We start from the raw sequence: 20,127 nt of genomic DNA on the forward strand, positions 1-20,127 counted from the left end.
CTGCTTGACACCGGAAGCGTTTCCTCCCGGGGTAAGGTCCATCTTCCGGCCCGGGCCGCCGTTGCCGCGGAAGCCTCCAAGCCAGTTTTGCGAGTCGGTAAGTGAAAGTGAAGGAGACATCCTTGGGGGGTGAGGCTAGAGGACGACGCTGCTCTGGAGTGCATCCGGGCGCGGCCTGGGCCTCAGCCCCAGCCTGGCACTGTCCCCGCCTGCCCGGCCAGGCCTTGACCTGGAGGCTGGGCTTGGGAACCGTGTGCGGTGCTGGAGGGAGTTGGCCGTTCCTTCGTCTTGGGTTTCTTTCAGCTCCTGCTGTGTGTGGGTCCCTGTGATCACTGATGAACACAGAATCTGGAGCAAAAGACTCTGGGAGACAAGGAGTCACGTTAATCTCTGGTTTGGGTTCAACGGAGGTAAAGCACGAATTGGGAAATGGAGCAGGAAGCGTGAATGTAATAGATCGACAGATGGGATGTTCGCATGGTTTTATCTGTACAGTGATGAATATATTAAAAACGAACCAAGATCGTTCTGTAAAAGGTGGGGTACAGCGAAATCCTGAAGTAGATTGCATTCTCTATAAGAATGAAAGGCTGTCCAGGAAGTGGGGGGAACGATGGGTTTAAAGCAGAAGTGTTTTCTTTTTTCTTTCTCCTCCTTTTTAAATAATGTTAATTCCGGCGGGAATTCGGGATGGTAGTTCAGAATATTTAAAGAGTGCTTTGTCAGGAGACCTGTTGAAAGTCATTACAATGGTCAAGGCAGGACCAGGAACTTTTAATAGTGGTGGGCAATAGGCAATTTAAAGATTAGATTTTCTGGCCGGGCGGTGGTGGCGCACGCCTGTAATCCCAGCACTCGGGAGGCAGAGGCAGGTGGATCTCTGTGAGTTCAAGGCCAGCCTAGTCTACAAAGCGAGTTTCAGGACAGCCTCCAAAGCTACAGAGAAACCCTGTCTCGAAAAACCAAAATAAATAAATAAATAATAAATAAAGATTACATTTTCTAATTTAAGATGTTAAGTGTACTTTTTAGTATCACTGTACCCATTACTGGTATTTAAAGATTATGTACCATGAGATGATACAGAAATGCATTGTGACTTTCTGGATTTGTGTATAGATGGTGATTTGGGGACAGATTCACTTCTAGCACTCAAAGTAGAGTTTAGGTCTTCATTTTTCCCTATACACGTTGGGAAGTGGGGAGCTCTTTCCATAATAATGTGGGAAAGCATTGCCTGTCCTGTATCAATGGTTGTGCTCTGTTTTGCATAGATTGTGACCATGGCTGCAGAGTCTGATGTTCTACACTTCCAGTTTGAACAGCAAGGAGATGTGGTCTTACAGAAAATGAATCTCTTGAGACAGCAGAATTTATTTTGTGATGTATCGATTTACATTAATGATACTGAGTTCCAGGGGCACAAGGTGATTTTAGCTGCTTGCTCCACTTTCATGAGAGATCAGTTTCTACTCACACAGTCAAAACACGTCAGGATCACCATTCTGCAGAGTGCAGAAGTTGGCAGAAAGTTGTTGCTGTCCTGCTATACTGGAGCACTTGAAGTGAAAAGGAAAGAGCTTTTGAAATACCTGACTGCTGCCAGCTACCTCCAGATGGTTCACATTGTTGAAAAATGCACAGAAGCTTTGTCCAAGTATCTGGAAATTGATCTTTCTATGAAAAACAACCAACACACTGACTTGTGTCAATCTTCGGATACAGATGTTAAGAATGAAGAAGAAAATTCTGATAAAGACTGTGAGATAATTGAAATTTCAGAAGATAGTCCTGTAAACCTAGATTTCCATGTTAAAGAAGAGGAAAGTAATACATTACAGTCTGCTGTGGAGAGGTTGACATCAGAGCGAAGGGGAATGAAGTCACCAGAGCTCTCTACAGTAGACAGTGGTTTTAAAGAGAATGAAATTTGTATCCTTCACGTAGAGTCCATCAGTACTGATGATGTAGAGAATGGGCAGTTTCCACAGCCTTGCACCTCATCCAAAGCAAGCATGTATTTCCCGGAAACACAGCATTCACTGATCAATTCTACAGTTGAGAGCAGAGTGGCAGAAGTTCCTGGAAATCAAAATCAAGGGTTATTTTGTGAAAATACTGATGGAAGTCATGGCACAGTAAATGAGATCCAGAATCTCGATGACAGTTTTTCATTGAGGCACCAGTGCCCCAGGTGCCCAAGGGGCTTTCTTCATGTAGAAAACTATCTCCGTCACCTTAAGATGCATAAACTGTTCTTGTGCTTGCAGTGTGGGAAAACATTTACACAGAAGAAAAATCTCAACCGGCATATTCGAGGACACATGGGTATACGGCCCTTTCAGTGTACCGTGTGCTTGAAGACCTTTACTGCTAAAAGCACACTTCAGGACCACTTGAACATACACAGTGGGGACCGGCCATATAAATGCCATTGTTGTGATATGGACTTCAAACACAAATCTGCTCTCAAAAAGCACTTAACCTCTGTTCATGGCAGAAGCAGTGGTGAAAAACTATCTAGGCCTGATCTTAAAAGGCAGAATTTACTGTAATCAAACCAGGAACTTGTGACGAAAGCATAGAATCACTCGGTTAGGCATGTCTCTTTTTAAAGATGCAGTGTTGGTAGTGTGCCTCCCCGCCAATCTTTAGCTTTCATTTTTGTTCTTCCTACGTGTTATTCATTCTGAATTTCTAATAGTTAAGAAGTTGTGAATGAAGTAATTAAGTTTTTGGGATTCTATGTTGTCTCAAACATTAGTTATTAGCCTTCTGTTCAGCAGTAATTACAGATTCTGACTTGTAGTTTTTAGATAAGTGATTTAATGTTGAATCTATATAGTAAATTTAATGAGTTAGAATGACTTGAAAGTATAATGTTGTCCATTACTATTAATTTTGACAACATGTAGGACTAACAGTTTTCTTTTTAATGTTTAACCAGTGTACTTGGATTGTAGCTAGAACACCAAGTTATATTCAGATTCACATGGGACCAGCAGATTGTCCTTAGAATTGCATTATTAAAATACCCAATATGTAATAGACCCTATTCCTGATTACATATAATATAGTTGGATTAAGAACTCTGTGGCTTAGATTAGAAAGTTTAATTTCTTTTCTTTTTGGTCTTTCGAGACAGGGTTTCTCTGTGTAGCCCTACCTGGCCTGGAACTTGCTTTGTAGACCAGGCTGGCCTCAAATTCACAGAGATCCTCCTGCCTCTGCCTCCCAAGTGCTAGGATTAAGGGCACGTACGACTATGCCCAGCTGCAAGTTACTTTTGTTAAATATTCCAGTTTAAGTAAAGACAAGTTCTACTGTTTACTTAGGGTTTTTTGTTTTGTTTGTTTTGTTTAACATGCACTAAAATTGACCTTTCTCTGAGGAGTTATTTTTCTATGGATTTAACACATAGAATATTTTTCTGCAGCTGGGACACAGAATAGCTCCAGCTCCTTCTGGAAGGCCCTGATTCTGATCTTCTTATCATCTCCTCTTCCAACTCTAAATTCTAGCAATAGTTCTTCACTATAGTTTGTTCAAATCTGGGGCGATATAAAACTGGGATCTTCTAGTATGTTTCCTTTTGATACTTTTTTTTATACAACATAATGCCTTTAAACTTCATTTATGTGTCTATTAACAAGTCATTCTTTTATCTCTCTTTTACTCAACTTTTGATGTAATTTATATAGCCTAGGTCGGCTCAAACTTGTCTCACTTCTTGAACACTGGGATCATGCCGGCCTCTTTTGGTTTGAATTGCCTTATATTTACATTTTCTTCTCAAGCAGTCACCAGGTGAATAGTATAAATTTAGAAAGCTATAATTACTTATAATGTCCTTTTTATATGAATACCTCTAAATTCAAAACTTTTTTGCCCTTAGAGTGAAGAGCAAAATTCACTGCAGGTCAGATCACCTTCCCTGACCATAGGAAGCACTCAAGATGTCTTATTTCTCTTTGTAACTCAGCTCTCTGTAGAGTTTCAACTGTAATTAAGTTCTGTTGACACTCACAGTTTGGTATTTTAACTTGTAATATACTTTGTACTACAAAAGAGTTTTGAAAATCATATGTGTTAAATACAATTTTTGTAATAATGCTCTATGTAGATTTTGAACTCTGGGAGAGACTTTAAAGAATCTATGTCTCACAATTGACTTCATAACCAAGTCACTAATTAATGACATCGAGCAGGTCACTTGCCCTTCAATTTTTCTTAATTTTATATAAAATAATTTTGATCTTCATAATTTGTAGAATTATTTCTAGATTATTTAAATTCTTGTTTGTTTGGGTTTTTTTTGGTTTTGTTTTGTTTTTGTTTTTTTTTTCAAGACAGGGTTTCTCTGTAGTTTTGGAGCCTGTCCTGGACTAGCTCTGTAGACCAGGCTGGCCTCGAACTCACAATTACAGGCGTGCGCCACCACCGCCTGGTTTAGATTATTTAAATTCTTTAAAGTTAAATATCTAAATTATTTCTAAATTTCTACAAATTTATATTCTTCATGTGAACAGAGGAGACATGTATGTCTATGAATACTGGTATTTGAGTACTTTCTTGGAGACAGAACTTTTCTAAGGTAAAAACTTTGTTCCATTGGATAATGGACCAGTTTAGTGGTTAATTTCCTTACCCACATGACTTAAGAACGGTCAGTTATAGTTGTGAAAGCATTTTCTTCTGAGAAATTGTTTACTTGAGACTGAAGTACTTCTCTTAATTTTGTTTCCTGAGTGATTTTGGAGGGGAGGGCTGGGGATGGGTGGAGAGGGTTAACTACAGTAAAAAACTGATTTTTTTTTTTTTTTTTTAAGGAAGTGGTATTTACTATACTGAATGTTTGGGACATTTCAATTGAAAGTGTTTTAAGTTTGATTTGTGCCTTGTAAGATTGTTGTAAAAATTTTTGTGAGCACTTTGAAATTTTTGCTTGTGGGGAGGGTGTTTTATAAAGTGGTTGTTATTTATACTATTTATTTCTGTTATGTGCACAGGTTGATTTCAAAACATTCCTAAGAGTTGGGTGAAGTGTACATGCCTGTCTGTAATCCCAGCACTTGGGAGGTTGAGGCAAGAGAGTCAATCAGGGCTAGTCTTCATTACATAGCTAGGTTTGAGGCCAGCCTCAGCTACAGGAGACCTTGTTTCATGAAAAACAAAAACAAAAAAGTACATAAACAAAAAATATTCCTGGGAGAGTGTCTGTTTGCATGACATGTCTAAAGAATTCAGCCAAGTAGAACCTGTGCAGATATGATAAAGTGTAGCATTTATTAATTTTTAAATACTTTTAGCTGTTTATGACAGAAAAATGTTTTGGGTGAGTCTCTTATTTACTGCATTTGTATATGTAAAAGATCTTGAAAAGGTAGTTATTTTGTTGCAAAGAAAAATCCTTTTCTCTTTTCATTGGATGTAATTATGTTTGTATAAAACATAATAAACTGGAGATGAGAATGAAGAACTTTGGGCTTGTGTGTTTTTATGAATTGTAAAGAACTCAATTAGGTTAGGAAACGTGTAAATATTAATTTTCTCATCGCTGTCCATTTGAAAATACAGAAATGTACACATGATGGGATTTTGTTTATTGATTAGCATCATGGAATGAAAATAGGAATAACAAGTGGAAGTAAGATGGATGGCCATGATCCACAATATCTGTTCTTTTCTTGTCACATTTGTCTACAGCTTTGGGTCCCTCCATGAGCTACAGCTGCAGGCAGTTGTGAGCTGCTGTGGCTATGGAGGGTGTGTGTGTGTGTTTGTGTGTGTGTGTGTGTGTGTGTGTGTGTGTACAAATGTTGGGGTGTGGGAAGAATTCTTCCTGTGCTGCCCAGTGTATGATTCTGCCCCAGCCTTTCAGTTGCTGGGTTCACAGGCATGCACCATCACACCTGGCTTACAAATCATGTATTTTGAAGGCTCATTATCTAAGTCACTTTTCCATATTCTAATTTACGTATAGATAACTATCTCAGATTTTTTTTTGAACATCTCATTTTACATTGGAAAATGAGTTTAATTACAAGGCATAACCATTAACCTTTATTCCTCACTTTTACATCATTAACAAAGGTTACACAGTATCAATCTTTTAGTATTGATAAGTAAATTAATTATAAATAAAACTAAAATGCTTTAAAAATATTACTTTTATAGCCTGGCATATAGTAGTTCATAATTGTTGCTTTCCTCGTCCTTATTCTCAGTGTTTCTTCATTTATAAGAACATAGAAGGTAATTCCCACCTTACAGTTTGCTATAAATCAAAGTGTCTAAACTTATAAATTGGTCCTTCCCCCTTTTGAGGCATTTGGGATTTTAAATGAAATAGGTGTGTCCGCCAAACAAACGTTTCCCTTTGGTCCTGGTAAACTGGAATATTATTAGCTATCTAGTCAGTATCTCACAAAAGAGTGCAGTAGGATGTATCAGGTTCTGCTCAATGGAAGTTTAACATTGGCTCAACCACACAAGCCGCCTGGCTCAAGGTTTAGATGGTTGTGCAGGGAGTTTCCCATAAGTCTCTTTGGCCTGCCTAGTCCTCACAGCATCTCCCACAGTACTCTGGGGCTCCTTTGTCATGTGACGAGGGTGGCTCTCTTCTTCAGTTTAGGTGGCCGGGGCCACTAGGCTTCCCTTCCACCCCAACTCCCGGGCTTGCGTAATCTCGCGTGAAGTGAACAGTATCATCTCGCGAGAGCTAAATCGGGATCCCTCCAGGTCCGCCTCCGTGGTGAAGAGGAGGAGGAGAAGGAGAAGGAGGCGGAGGGAGGGAGGAGGAGGAGGCCCCGTCGCGGCCTTTGCCGCCGCCAACGGGGCTGTCCCTGTAGCTCCCGATGGAGTTTGAGGCCCTGAAACCGCCGCCGAGCTCTGCCCCGGCGAGACGAGGCGCCTCCGTCGCCGAGCCGCGCCGTCGCGGGGCCCCCGGGAGCGGCCCTTAGCGACCCCGCCCGGGCCCCTCAGGTAGGGCGGGGGCGGGCACGATGCGGCTGTGGCCCCGGCCCGGCTGCCCGGTCCCCAGAGGTGGGGCGGGGAGATGTCTCTGCCCGGCGGCCTGTGCATGGTGGCCGCCGGTGCCCCGAGGGTTGGGAACCGCGGGCCGCATCTGACACTCGGCGGAACCCGGGCCCCTCGCAGGCCCCTCGCTCCGATAGGGCTTTGATGAGAAGCGAAACGCTCAAATGGCCACCTTCCTCTAACACCGGCTGAAGGGACGGCCCTGACCACAGAGGAGCCCACCCGAGCAGAGCCCGGCTTCCTTCTTTGCTTACCCCAGTTACGAAGAGGGCCTTCCGAAGAGGTCCCCGAGATCACGTCCGTCCTAGCGTTTCCTCTTTCAACCTCGGGGCTTACCGAGACCCCAGATCGAGGATGGTGGAGGCAGTCTGCGGGTGTAAATAGGGACCCTGGCCAAACAATGCCCAGGGAGGGTTTAACCTCCCTGGAGGGAAATGGCTGGACCAGAGAGGGTGCTCAGGGGATGTGAATAGGAGCCGTGGCATGAAGCACAGCCAGGGAATTCTGCTATGCCTTTCTTTACCTCTTTCGCCTTATTTTCCTTAGGGAAGCCTCTTGAGGAGACTCTTCCACCATCTTAGGAGAATGGTAGAAAGCATCTTTGTTTCTCAGAGAAACAGCTGTACTTTTCTCTGTCCTTAGCCTTCAAGAAGGAAGGAGATAAGGGTAGCTGTCATTTCTATCCTTGAAATCACCAGAGTTTTAAGATATTGGCAGACACAGAATTCACACCAAAATAGCCACAAGTAATCACAGACATAATCAAATTCAGTGATTCTCAGCCTGTTTATATTTTTGTTTAAGCTCTACCTCGGGTTTTTGTTTGTTTGTTTTTTAATCCGACTGCCCTCTTACCTAGGATCCTTTTTAGTAATTTCTTCTCACCTTGACCTGCTGTGATTAGTGACTTTGTATCTCAGATAACGTGTTTAAGTAATCTTACCATCATTTTTTATTAGTCACACTTTAAAGTCCCAGTAAAAAAAACTTTTAGTTAACCCGAGAAAGCTAATATCGACACACTAAAGTGATAAAATTTGACCCAAAAGGCAGGAAACAAATGTTTTAGTTCGTGGGTCCAGTCCTTTTATAGTGAAGTGTATTCACAGCCTAAGACTTAGAATCATCAAGAATAGTTTGTAAATCTCCACATTTCCACCTTTTATCTGCTTTAAAAAGAAAAAACTACATCACTACTGACAAGTTGTTTACTAACACAGTCCATTCTTGAAAAAATAGAGGCCATGACATCCTATTAAAAGCTATTTTCCAATATTGCCCTTTTTGTTGTTGTTTTGGATTTGGAGATTCTTGTCTCCCCAATATCAGACTTTGGAAAATTGCTAGAAGAACAAAACGTTAAATATATTTCCCAGTCTTGCTTAGAAAAGGCAGAGACCAAATTCAAACAGGCTTTTATTCCTTGAGAATCTGTTTGCAGTCTAGTTCATTAGTGGAACTTTTGAATTATTCTTGATCTGTTATTGTTGTGTTAGTCTGACATGCAAGAAGGCTTAATGTTCGTTGTTCATGTTTTCATTAATTCACTTTCTATGTTTATAATTTGCTGCCTTCCAGTTGGAAAAAGCATTTTTCTCTACCCTCAGGATTTTATATTTAAGACTAGAACCTCTACATTGTGTGTGATGGCTAAGAATGCTATAAATTTGTTAACAAGATTTTTTTTTTTATTAATTTGTTTTGTTTTGTTTTGTTTTTTAGACAAGATCCCCTCTATGTAGCCCTGACTGTTCTGGAACTCACTATGTAGACCTCTGCCTCTGCTTTATGTGTGCTGAGACTAAAGGCGTGCACCACCATGCCTGGCGGTAACAAAGTTGTAATAAGTACTTGCTTATTTTTTGTTGGACTGGGTTGAAGTTTCACTTTCTAGTGTTGGAAAAAGGAAGTCTATGGAAAAATAAAGCTAATTGGAAATTAAAAATGAATTGTACCCAGTCTCATGAATGTTGTTGATTTCATCTTTGTGGTCAAGTTTCCAAATCCATTAAAACCTTAAATGTGTGACTTTTACCTCAAAATTCCTAATAAAAATTATATTTTGAGTATTACTTTATAATCATTTGTAGTCTAGATTTACCTGTACTACATGATAGTCACATGTGACAATTAAGGACTTGAAATGGAGCTAGTGTAACTTGAAATGTGTTGGGAAGTGCAAAAGATATACCATATTTCAAAGACTTAATGGAAAATTCTATAACATTTTAATGTTTTTTATGTGATTGCAGGTTAAAATGATATTTTACTTGTTAGATTATATAAAATGTACCACTAAAATTGACTCACCTAGTTTATTCTTTTTCCTTTTTAAAAATTTGACAATCAGAAATTATTGTAGGTTTGTTTTGTTTTGTTTATTTGATTCATGGTCTCATTCTAACCCAGGCTGACTTGGAACTCACTGTGTAGCATAGGCTAGCTTGAACTTGGGCCATCTTCTTGCCCTGAACTTCCTGAGTACATCTGCCACATAGTGACTAAATAAATAAATAAGTGCAGAACCAAAAACTTTCCTGATAGTATACTTTTAGAATCAGAATAATTAGAGGCCTAAGGACTTTAGTAATAAACAGTATAAAGTTATCTAGTATAGAACGCATAATTAAATTCCATCACAAAGTATTTTTTCAAATCTAGCCATCACTAAAGAAGTAGAGCTTTGTTAGTTAAAATTGCAAGTTTTTTTCCTATTAGAATGCATTAAAAGTTCTATCTTTAAAAACTTGGTTCAACCCCTAATTTGAGGAGTAAAACTTGATCTCATCCATTTCGTAGCTTTAAACAAAATAGCAGTTTCTTACATTGTGATACAGCTCCTTTTTTCTCCAGACTGTTGTACTTGAGTTCTGAGGGGTAGAATTTGCAGGTAATTTTCTTTAGCTTTTTCTTGTTTGCTTGTTTTTAGGTTAAGTCTTACATTGTACTTCTGATGCCTTCAGTCTGATTTTAAATCTAAAGCTGTGTTTTGTTTTGTTTTGTTTTATTTTGTTTTGCAGTACCGGGGATTGAATTTAAAGCTTCACAAACATTAGGCAAGTGTTCTACAACTGAGCCATATCCCTGACCAAAGCTAATTACTTTGATATGTTCTACATAGGGAAGTACTGGTGTAGTCCATGTCAGTAGCTTATAGTACTCAAATATAAATAGTGATTTTTAAAAAGTATATTTTTATGAACAGAATTATAAAATGCTGTATGTTAACACAATGCAGTGAAAAAGGAATATATATTCTACTATGACTTTTTAAAAGTAAATGTTGTCCTGAACTGATTGTGTAATATAAGTAACAGAAAATGGAAGTGTTTAGCTGGTATGCTGTTTATTTTGGTAAAGAAGTTTCTCGTTTGCATCTGTAAGACAAGTCAGTTACTCTTTGTATATCCTAAGTTTGGACTCACCGCAAGGATCTGAGACTATTTCAGATTCCACCTCTAAGTTAGCCTTTTTACTCCTGTGCTTTAGCTTATGCTTTTTCTTTTTTGGTTTTTCAAGACAGGGTTTCTCTGTGTAGCTTTGCAGCCTGTCCTGGATCTCACTCTGTAGCCTAGGCTGGCCTCAAACTCACAGAGCTCTGCCTTCCAAGTGCTGGGATTAAAGACATGTACCTCCACTGCCCGGGTAACTTAGCTTTTTCGATTTTTAAAACTAGTTACTAAACTTAGTAGGCATCTAGACTTTTGAATCCATTTTACCCTGGACTTGAAACATTTGGAAAGTATATTTAGGGATAAGTACTTCTAGTCACTGTAAATGTTAGCAGCAATTAAGATAACCACTGAATCAAGTAATTGTTAAAATGCATCACTGTAAGCCTAAAAGTTCTATAAATTAATACACCTATCTTTCTATTACTTATTTATATGTTTCTCTTAAATATAAAAATAGGATATCTATCATTTTGGGCAGTTGTAAAAGTATTTTGTAAGTAAGGTTAAGAAGTACCTTTTGGGGTTGGAGATTTAGCTCAGTGGTAGAGCACTTGCCTAGCAAGCGCAAGGCCCTGGGTTCAATCCTCAGCTCAAAAAAAAAAAAAAAAAAAAGACCTTTTGCTTGGCTTAGTGGCACACACCTTTAATCCCACTACTTGGAAGGCAGAGGCAGGCTTGGTCTACAGAGCAAATTCCAGGATGGACAGAGCTACACAGAGAAACCGTGTCTCGAAAAATGAGAGTTGAAATTCCAATTTTGTCACCAATTAAATATTTTAATGGGTTATACAAGTTTCTATATTGTAGATAAAAACCTTAATTTCTTATTTGAGTAGCCTAGAATTTGTTGATTACGGTACTGAAGGAAAACATTCTTAAGAATATGAAATATATGAGGAAAGTTTAGTTCGTAAGTTTGCTGTTAGAATTTGGCATACAGCGGGGGGAACACTCAATAATTATTGTCAAAGTTTGATTTAGAGCTTTTCTTTATATTTTAGAGGCATTTATTTAGTTTCTAAATATGAACTAGACTTGCCAGCAATATTAAAAGCTCTGATGTGTGTATATATATATATATATATATATATATATATATAACTAGAGAGCTGTCAGGTGCTCTTGGAAAACCAAGGAGAGTTAGTTCTTAGTCTGTTGTTGCCTCAGCAGCCTGTAATAGCCTAACTCAGTTAGGATCTGTCTGAAAATACCACTTCATGTTATTCATTCAGAGCTCCAGTTGTAGATTTAAAATGAAATTCATCTTTTTCCTGGATTGATGATTCTGCATCCAGAAGACAGAACATCCAGTATGTTAGTTTCAGGGAGGAGTTGCTCGCCTGCTTGTTGCCAGTCTCTAAAGTTGGAAGCAGACTAGCTGGTTTTTAGATTAGTGGTTCTAATCAGTTTGGTAATTTGAAGATAAAGTGTAAAAAATAATTTGAAAATTTTGAGTTGCTTAGAAGAAAATATATTGATAATAATATGTAATATTTTTCTTCATTAAAGCTGTTTAGTAAAGATTTGTGTATTGTATGGGATGCTTTTTTATATAGTAAGACCTGTAATTTATGTTTACCAAATAATTTTTAATTTTTTTAAAAAATATTAAAGAATAGTAAGAGGCACTAGAGTTTTTGTTGGTTTGTTTCTTGGGTGCTGGAGAGTGCTTGTTCGTGTCTCTCTCCTGATGCTGACTACTCTTTCCAGCATTGAATGTTCTGTATGGCTAATGTATTGGGTTGGTAAACATTTCTATGAAATAAAGTATTGGCTGTTCAGTTACTCTAAATACCTAGATTTGTTGTTTTACCGAATAGCCTTTGTCACACTTACATAAGGTTTTTGCTTTTGTTTTTCGAGACAGAGTTTCTGTGTAACAGTCCTGGAACTCGCTCTTTAGACCAGGCTGTAGATCATAGAGATCCACCTGCCTCTGTCTCCCAAGTACTGTGATAAATCAATGACATGCGGCACCACTGCCTGGCTTTACATAGTTTTAAATTGGAAAATATTGAGGATTTATGAATTAAGTAGTATAATTTAGATTTTGATTCTTGCTTTACTAAAGTAGAATGTGAAAACATGTTTTGGTCACTAAGAAAAATACACAGAGGTTTTGTTTACTATTACATGAAAAATCAGAGTTTAGTTGAAAGGAATAATATTAATAAATTGTTTCTGGATAAATTTTCAAAATTAATTCAATATATAGTTTTGTTATTATAGAAACATCTAAAGCCTATATTCAGATTCTGCAGTGATAGTAGTTGATTTTAACAATTAACTGAATGACTAATAAATACATCATTAATTATTACTTTTGTCTATTTGCAGCTTATAAAACACTACACAGCAAAATAATGATTTGCTAGACTGCTAACCCGAGCATCAGCTTCCACAATGCCTGTGCAGGCAGCTCAATGGACAGAGTTTCTGTCCTGTCCAATCTGCTATAATGAATTTGATGAGAATGTGCACAAGCCCATCAGTTTAGGTTGTTCACACACAGTTTGCAAGACCTGCTTGAATAAACTTCACCGAAAAGCGTGTCCTTTTGACCAGACTGCCATAAACACAGACATTGATGTGCTCCCTGTCAACTTTGCACTTCTTCAGTTAGTTGGAGCCCAGGTAAATGTCCAGTATTTTTACTGATTTAGTCTATCAGTTGTCAAAATTAGTTCATCAGCCAGTACAGCATATGTTGAATGGTATTTAAAGCCTAAAAGGTATTTAATTTTTGTGAGGTGTTCCCAAAACAATTTTTCTTAATGTTATAAATTCTTACGCAAAATAATGAATCCCATTACAGTTACATCATTTTGCAGATATGGAAATTGTTTTTCTTTTTGTTTTGTTTTGTTTTGTTTTCTTCGAGACAGGGTTTCTCTTTGTTGCTTTGCACCTTTCCTGGAACTCACTCTGTAGCCCAGGCTGGCCTAGAACTCACAGAGATCCACCTGCCTCTGCCTCCCGGCCAGATATGAAAATTGATATAAACCAATTAAATGATTTTTTCAGGGTCACACATAGTACCAGAGCCTAAAGTTTACCCACTTTTTCCCCCCCCTTCTTGTGCTGGGGATTAAACAAAGGACCTCACATGTGCTAGTTGGGAATTCTCATCATTGAGTTACATCTTTGGTACTTACATTTTGTCAAGGGGTTGTAGATCATAAATTATAAATTTAATAGGTAAATCATGTAGAAGTCAGTACTAAGCCAGGTGGAGGTGGCACACACCTTTAGTCCCAGCACTCGGGAGGCAGAGGCAGGTGGCTCTTTGTGAGTTCAAGGCCAGCCTGGTCTACAAGAGTGAGATCCAGGAAAGGCGCAAAGCTACACAGAGAAACTCTGTCTCGAAAAAACAAACAAAAAAAAAAAAGAAAAGAAAAGAGTCAGTACTAAATTGTATGGGGTGAAGGCAGAATCTCTGACTCTTAATTTTGTTTGGAAGATTAACATTGATAAAATACTATTAACTTTCCAACTTCATTTTTTTTTAAAGATTTATTTATAATGTATACATGTATGACTGCAGGCCAGAAGAGGACACCAGATCTCATTACAGATGGCTGTGAGCCACCATGTGGTTGCTGGGAATTGAACTCAGGACTTCTGGAAGAGCATTCAGTGCTCTTAACCTCTGAGCCATCTCTCCAGCCCCCAACTTCATTTTTAAGTTCACTTAAATGGCTTTGATTTTGTATCTTTTTATAACATTTTATATTCACTAAGATTATTAGATACATAAAGAGAAGTTGCTTGAACTCATCTCTGCAATATTTTAATTTTTAGGTACCAGATCATCAATCAATAAAATTAAGTAATCTAGGTGAGAATAAACACTATGAAGTAGCAAAAAAATGTGTTGAAGATTTGGCACTCTACTTAAAACCACTGAGTGGAGGTAAAGGTAAGTTCATAAGATGCATTCTTATTAGTGTGTAAGACTTGATCAAGTGTTAAGTATTGAACTCTTTTAACATTGACTAGAGTTACTGCCTGTCATGGAATCCACAGTCTATTGGATGGGTACATAAGTATAATAATTTTTTTAATTGCATTGATGAAAGCAGAATTGTAGTTTATTGTTGCTATTTATTACAAATATAATAATTATTGAATGAATCAAATATTTATTTTGTGCCTGTTAATTAAGAATAGACTTAGGATGCCTGAGATACTTCAGTAAACAGGAAAACACAACCTGAACCTAAATGTAGTACTTGTATTTCAGTAAAAGGAAAAAGTATAATAAACAGTATGGTGAATTAGGTTATATATTGTTAATGGTAATTGGTATAAAAAGAAAATACAGTGGTTTAAATGTCATGGTGAGAGGATAAAGACAGATTACAGATTTTAAGAATATCTAGTGAAGTCCTTGTTTAGAATGTGGCTCTTGAAATTGAATTAAGGTAAAAGAGATGAGATAGGTAACTGAAGAAGATCCTGGAAAAGTATTTTCTAGGCAGTGGGAACAGCAATCCATTGTATTGTCCCTATGGGAAGGAGAGAGTGTACTTGGAGTAATGTGAGTGCGGAGAGTATTACAAGAAAAGTTAGGATGGAATATGGTGAGGCAAGGTGGTATGCCGACTTCCAGACCATTTACAGACTTGAGCTTTTGCTCTTAGTAAAGTCGGGGTGGTTTTGAACAGAGTAGTGACATAGTTGGACTAACATTGAAGGATCACTTTGTTCTCTTGAGACTTTATAGAAGGACAAAAGGGATAGTGAAAAGTTAAGCGGTTGAGGCACAGTTAGCAAAAGTGGAGCTTGGTACCTAGTTTGGATGCATTTGGAGGTAAAACAAAAAATATTTCCTGGATTTGGAGTTGGAGAGGCAGAGCAGAAGAGGCAAGTGTAACTACCGAAGATTTTGCTTGAGTACTTTTAAAGAGAGTTGCTACAGCTTTTGGAATAGTGGAGGTGGATCAGGTTTGGTTAAGAAGCTCACGTTCAGTTTTGGTTATATTAAGTTTTAGATGTCCAAGATTCATCTAATAGCTGATATTGCTATTAGATATTGATACTGAGTAGCTGATACTTAGTAACCAGTGGATGTATAAGTTTTGAATTAAGATGAAGTGCATGGTCTGTAGCTTTGGAGATTATTATATGAATGTTTTGGAGAGCAATGAGACTGGAAGAGATCATCAGTGTAATGAGTTTATAAGATAGTCTCTTTAATGTTGGTAGGTCAGGGTAAGGGGGCTAAAAACTGCTATCAAAGATATTATAAGGGAGAAAACTAAGAAAATGGAATGTTCTGGAAACCAAAATAAAGTGCTTAAAAGACTAAAGTCATCCATATTGAATGTTACTGAAAAGTCCAATGAAATAAAGCGATGAAGATTAACTGGATTTAGCAAAGTAGATGTAATTGTCTCGATGAACAGTTTGGTGTAAGAGATAGTGTGGCAAAATCTTGAATTGGAATAGGTTTTCCAGATTTGTAAAGCAAGATGCTAGAAATAGTGTATAATAGAAAATGCACAAGATAGCCAGGCAGAAGGCAGAAGAATCTGAAATTGAGGGCAGCTTGGGCTACATAGCATGTTTAAGGCCAGCTTAGGCTATATATTAAGAGTGTCTCCCAAAGTCGGAGCAGTGAGGGAGAAAGGCAGATAATAGAAGATTTATTACACAAGGAAATAAAGAAATATAACAACTAGTAAAGGAAGATCACTTTAAAAAAATCTGTTTACAGCCGGGCAGTGGTGGCACACGCCTTTAATCCCAACACTTGAGAAGCAGAGGCAGGTGGATCTCTTGAGTTAAAGGCCAGCCTGATCTACAGAGCAAATTCCAGGATAGCCAGGGCTACACAGAGAAACCCTGTCTCAAAAAGAAAAAACAAAAACAAAGACAAAAACATTTTTAAGATGAATGGAATACTGGCATATTTGTTCTTAAGTATTTTGCTGATGGAAATGATGTTCTGTCTACATGCCAGAAGAGGGCACCAGTTCTCATTACAGATGGTTGTGAGCCACCATGTGGTTGCCAGGGATTGAACTCAGGTCCTCTGGAAGAACAGCCAGTGCTCTTAACCTCTGAACCATCTCTCCAGCCCAAGGGGAGGGTTTCTGAGTGGTGCCCTGAGCAGGTTCAAAGGAAGGGAATAAGAACTACATTTAAGCAGTGTTAAACATTTATTGTGGACAATGTTTTTTTTTTTAAAATAACCATTATTAATTGTTACTTTTAAGATTAAAATTTATATTCATTTGTCTGTAAATATTATCTCCATATACTTTATTAAAGGTGGAGAGTAAAGTAAATCCCTATAGAGTCTTTGGACAGATCCAGCCTATAGAACAAGACACCTAAATAAAATCTGAAATATTTAAGAACTAGGCTCTTTATTATTATAGAATGGTAGTAAACAGGGGCATAATATTCAGTTAGAAAATCAGATCATCTAACAGACTCATAAAGAACTTATTTAATAATTAAATACAGATAATGAAAATTGTCTTTTTTTAATTGAAAAATGTTGAGTTTCTTTTGTCTCCATTTGTTAAAGGTGTAGCTAGTTTGAACCAGAGTGCTCTGAGCCGTCCAATGCAAAGGAAACTAGTTACACTTGTAAACTGTCAACTGGTGGAGGAAGAAGGTCGTGTCCGAGCTATGCGAGCAGCCCGTTCCCTAGGAGAAAGAACTGTGACAGAGCTGATCCTGCAGCACCAGAACCCTCAGCAGCTATCCGCCAACCTGTGGGCTGCTGTCAGGGCTCGCGGATGCCAGTTTCTAGGGCCAGGTAAAATAGATCACCATCTTAGTGTTTTTACTAGTCATCAGATCTTGAGGATGCCAGTTTTTAGGGCCAAGTAAAAAATCCTGCATATACTGACATTGTAAACTATAAATCAGTCAATTTGTTGTTGTTGTTTGTTTGTTTTTTGAGATAGGGTTTCTCTGTAGTTTTGGTGCCTGTCCTGGATCTCGCTCTGTAGACCAAGCTGGCCTCGAACTCACAGTTTTTCCTGGCTCTACCTCTGAGTGCTGGGATTAAAGGCGTGTGCTACTGCTGACTGGTAAATCAGTCTATTCTTTTTTTTTTTTTTTTTTGGTTTTTCGAGTCAGGGTTTCTCTGTAGCTTTGCAGCCTGTCGTGGAACTCGCTTTGTAGACCAGGTTGGCCTGGAACTCACCTCCCTCCCTCTGCCTCCCGAGTGCTGGGATTACAGGCGTGCGCCACCACCACCTGGCTTTTTTTTTTTTTTTTTTTTAAGATTTATTTATTTATTATGTATGCAGAAGAAGGCGCCAGATCTCATTACAGATGGTTGTGAGCCACCATATGGTTACTGGGAATTGAACTCAGGACTTCTGGAAGAGCTGTCTGTGCTCTTAACCTCTGAGCCATCTCTCCAGCCCAAATCAGTCTATTTTTATAGCCAGTGTTTTGGAAGAAATTTCTCATTTATTTCTTAGGCATCAGTGAGTGAGGACTCATATGCAATTTGCAAATTAGAAAACCGATTTATGAAATGGCCTGCTACTGCATAGGTGTACATCAGGGAAGATAAAGTTTTTTGGGAGGTGGCAGTATAATATAAATACTAAACTTTTGATTGATTGTTAACACTTGGAAAACGTAAATATTGAAACCAGCAATAAGTTTCTTAATGATCAATGCTATGAATGTCCTATTTAAAACAATCTCTATACCAAGTTATAAAGTACTTATATGTTAGTTGGGATTTTTTTTTTAAATTTAGAACTGTAATTTGAATAAAATTTATATAGGAAACATTTTGTTTCAATTATTTTGGGGTTTATAAAATAGTCTCCTGTTTAGCTAAGGCTGACCTAGAATACTTTGTGTGTAGTGCAGGCTGGCCTGCATATTTTTTTGTTCCTGTGAGTGTGTGTCACATGTATTCAGCAAGGAGTGTAGAAGAGGGTGTCATATATCCTGGAATGGAGTTAGAAGCAGTTGTGAGCTGACTGACAGGGGTACTTGAACTAAACTCAGGACTTCTGGAAAAGTAGTGCTCTTAGCCACTGAGCAATCTCTTTAGCTCTTTGGAAACTTCTTGTTTTGTTTTTATTTTGTTTTTGTTCGTTTGTTTGTTTTGTTTTGTTTTTGAGACAGTGTATTAGGGAACATTTTTTATTTTATTATTTATTTTTTTTTTCTTTGGTTTTTCGAGACAGGGTTTCTCTGTGTAGCTTTGCGCCTTTCCTGGAACTCACTTGGTACCTCAGGCTGGCCTCCAACTCACAGAGATCCGCCTGGCTCTGCCTCCCAAGTGCTGGGATTAAAGGAGTGCGCCACCACCTCCCAGCAGGAAACATTTTTAATGAGATACATTGGAGCAGCTAGACTGAAATGTAGCAAAAGAATTGAGTGCTGCTTTTTTTTTTTTTTTTGAGTTGAGGATTGAACCCAGGGCCTTATGCTTGCTAGGCAAGTGCTCTACCACTGAGCTAAATCTCCAACCCAAATAAATATTTTTGAGACAATGGGAAAAATGAAATGTGGATTGGATATTCAATTAAGGAAATACATTACTTTTGTTGGATGTGGTCTTATGTAAGTTAAAATTTTAAAAACCGTCATGTATTACAAATATGTATTTAAGGGTAAAATAATATGTTGTCTGGGACTTATACCAAAACACAAGGTAAAATAAACAAATAATGTTGTCTGGGACTTATACCAAAACACAAGGTAAAATAAACTAGAAAAGTAAAAAAGTAGATAAACCTTTCTGAAAGCAGCTATGTTGATAGTTAAATGTATATGCTTTAAATTTTGCACAAATCAGAGTTAAATTTAAAATTTTCAAAAAAAACTTCATTCTTTATGAATTTAATTTATGGATGATACTTTTGAATATTTGTTCATGTTTATTTTTTACCTGTAGAAGCACTAGATACCTGACATTACTTATTGTAATTCAAAAAGACAAAAACTGATTCAAAAGTAGATCAGAGACTTAGCAACCAAATAATAGACTGGTAGAGAACAAGCTTAGGTAGGACACTGGAAGTCTTTAATTAGTATTGAATGTAGATCAAACTCAGCAGGGGACTGCAGAGTGGAACTCTGTGGTAATGCTTACCTAGCTTGTGTTAGGCCCTGACTGGGGTTGCTCCCCAGAACATGGGCATGCACATGCAATAATAAACCACAGTGACATACTACTTCATACATGTTTAGTTTGCTGTGACTAAAAAGAAAACCACCTGATAAGTTGGAAAGAATGTGGACATAGAAAAATGGCGCTCTCCTGTATGGAACAAACCTTGGCAGTCCCTCTAAAGCTAAACATGGCCCATGAGTTCAGTGGTCCTTCCAAAATAATAGAAACCAGATACTCAAACTGATACTTGGACACATGTTTATAGCACTAGTATTTACAATGATTAGAAGGTAGGCAGGTAAAATTTGGCAATGGTAGAAACACATGGGGGTGGGGCATAGAGGGGAAAGTAGGCACAAGCTGGTCATAATCATGCGTACCTATTATCTTGGCCCTTGGGGAGGAGGATCAAGTAGGAAGATGAGTTGGAGGCCAGTCTGGGTTACATATCAAGCCTCTTTCTCAAAGAACCTCAGTGATGATTTCACAACTATGCCACCATGCTTGGTCTTTAGTGTTCTTTTATCT

At 38.1% G+C, this 20,127-nt stretch overlaps 2 protein-coding genes across 9 annotated transcripts in view; both read left to right on the top strand.

Annotated features, from left to right (window-relative positions):
• The first annotated feature begins 31 nt into the window (after positions 1–31).
• Zbtb6 (zinc finger and BTB domain containing 6) lies at positions 32–3,160 on the top strand. Of its 3 annotated transcripts, XM_036183982.1 has the most exons (3): positions 32–97; positions 304–410; positions 1,275–3,160. In XM_036183982.1, the coding sequence occupies exons 2-3, from the start codon at positions 336–338 to the stop codon at positions 2,553–2,555; spliced, it is 1,356 nt and encodes a 451-aa protein (XP_036039875.1). In that variant the 5' UTR covers positions 32–97; positions 304–335; the 3' UTR covers positions 2,556–3,160. The 3 variants fall into 3 exon arrangements, with proteins under 3 accessions (XP_036039875.1, XP_036039877.1, XP_036039876.1); XM_036183984.1 differs by lacking the exon at positions 304–410 and having other exon boundaries at positions 42–97; XM_036183983.1 differs by lacking the exon at positions 32–97 and having other exon boundaries at positions 346–537.
• Rc3h2 (ring finger and CCCH-type domains 2) overlaps positions 37–20,127 on the top strand; it is a 63,870-nt gene continuing 43,779 nt past the window's right edge. For 3 of the 6 annotated variants that reach the window (XM_036183971.1, XM_036183974.1, XM_036183977.1), the window contains exons 1-4: positions 6,693–6,984; positions 12,831–13,127; positions 14,295–14,412; positions 17,032–17,265. In XM_036183971.1, coding sequence (XP_036039864.1) covers positions 12,897–13,127; positions 14,295–14,412; positions 17,032–17,265 — 583 coding nt within the window. In that variant the 5' untranslated portion in view covers positions 6,693–6,984; positions 12,831–12,896. Of the gene's footprint in view, positions 98–6,691; positions 6,985–10,655; positions 10,684–12,830; positions 13,128–14,294; positions 14,413–17,031; positions 17,266–20,127 lie in introns of those variants that run through there. The other 3 variants (XM_036183973.1, XM_036183976.1, XM_036183972.1) reach the window with 3 other exon arrangements.

This window comes from Onychomys torridus, chromosome 4 (assembly GCF_903995425.1).
Source record: "Onychomys torridus chromosome 4, mOncTor1.1, whole genome shotgun sequence".
Taxonomy (NCBI): Eukaryota; Metazoa; Chordata; class Mammalia; order Rodentia; family Cricetidae; genus Onychomys; species Onychomys torridus.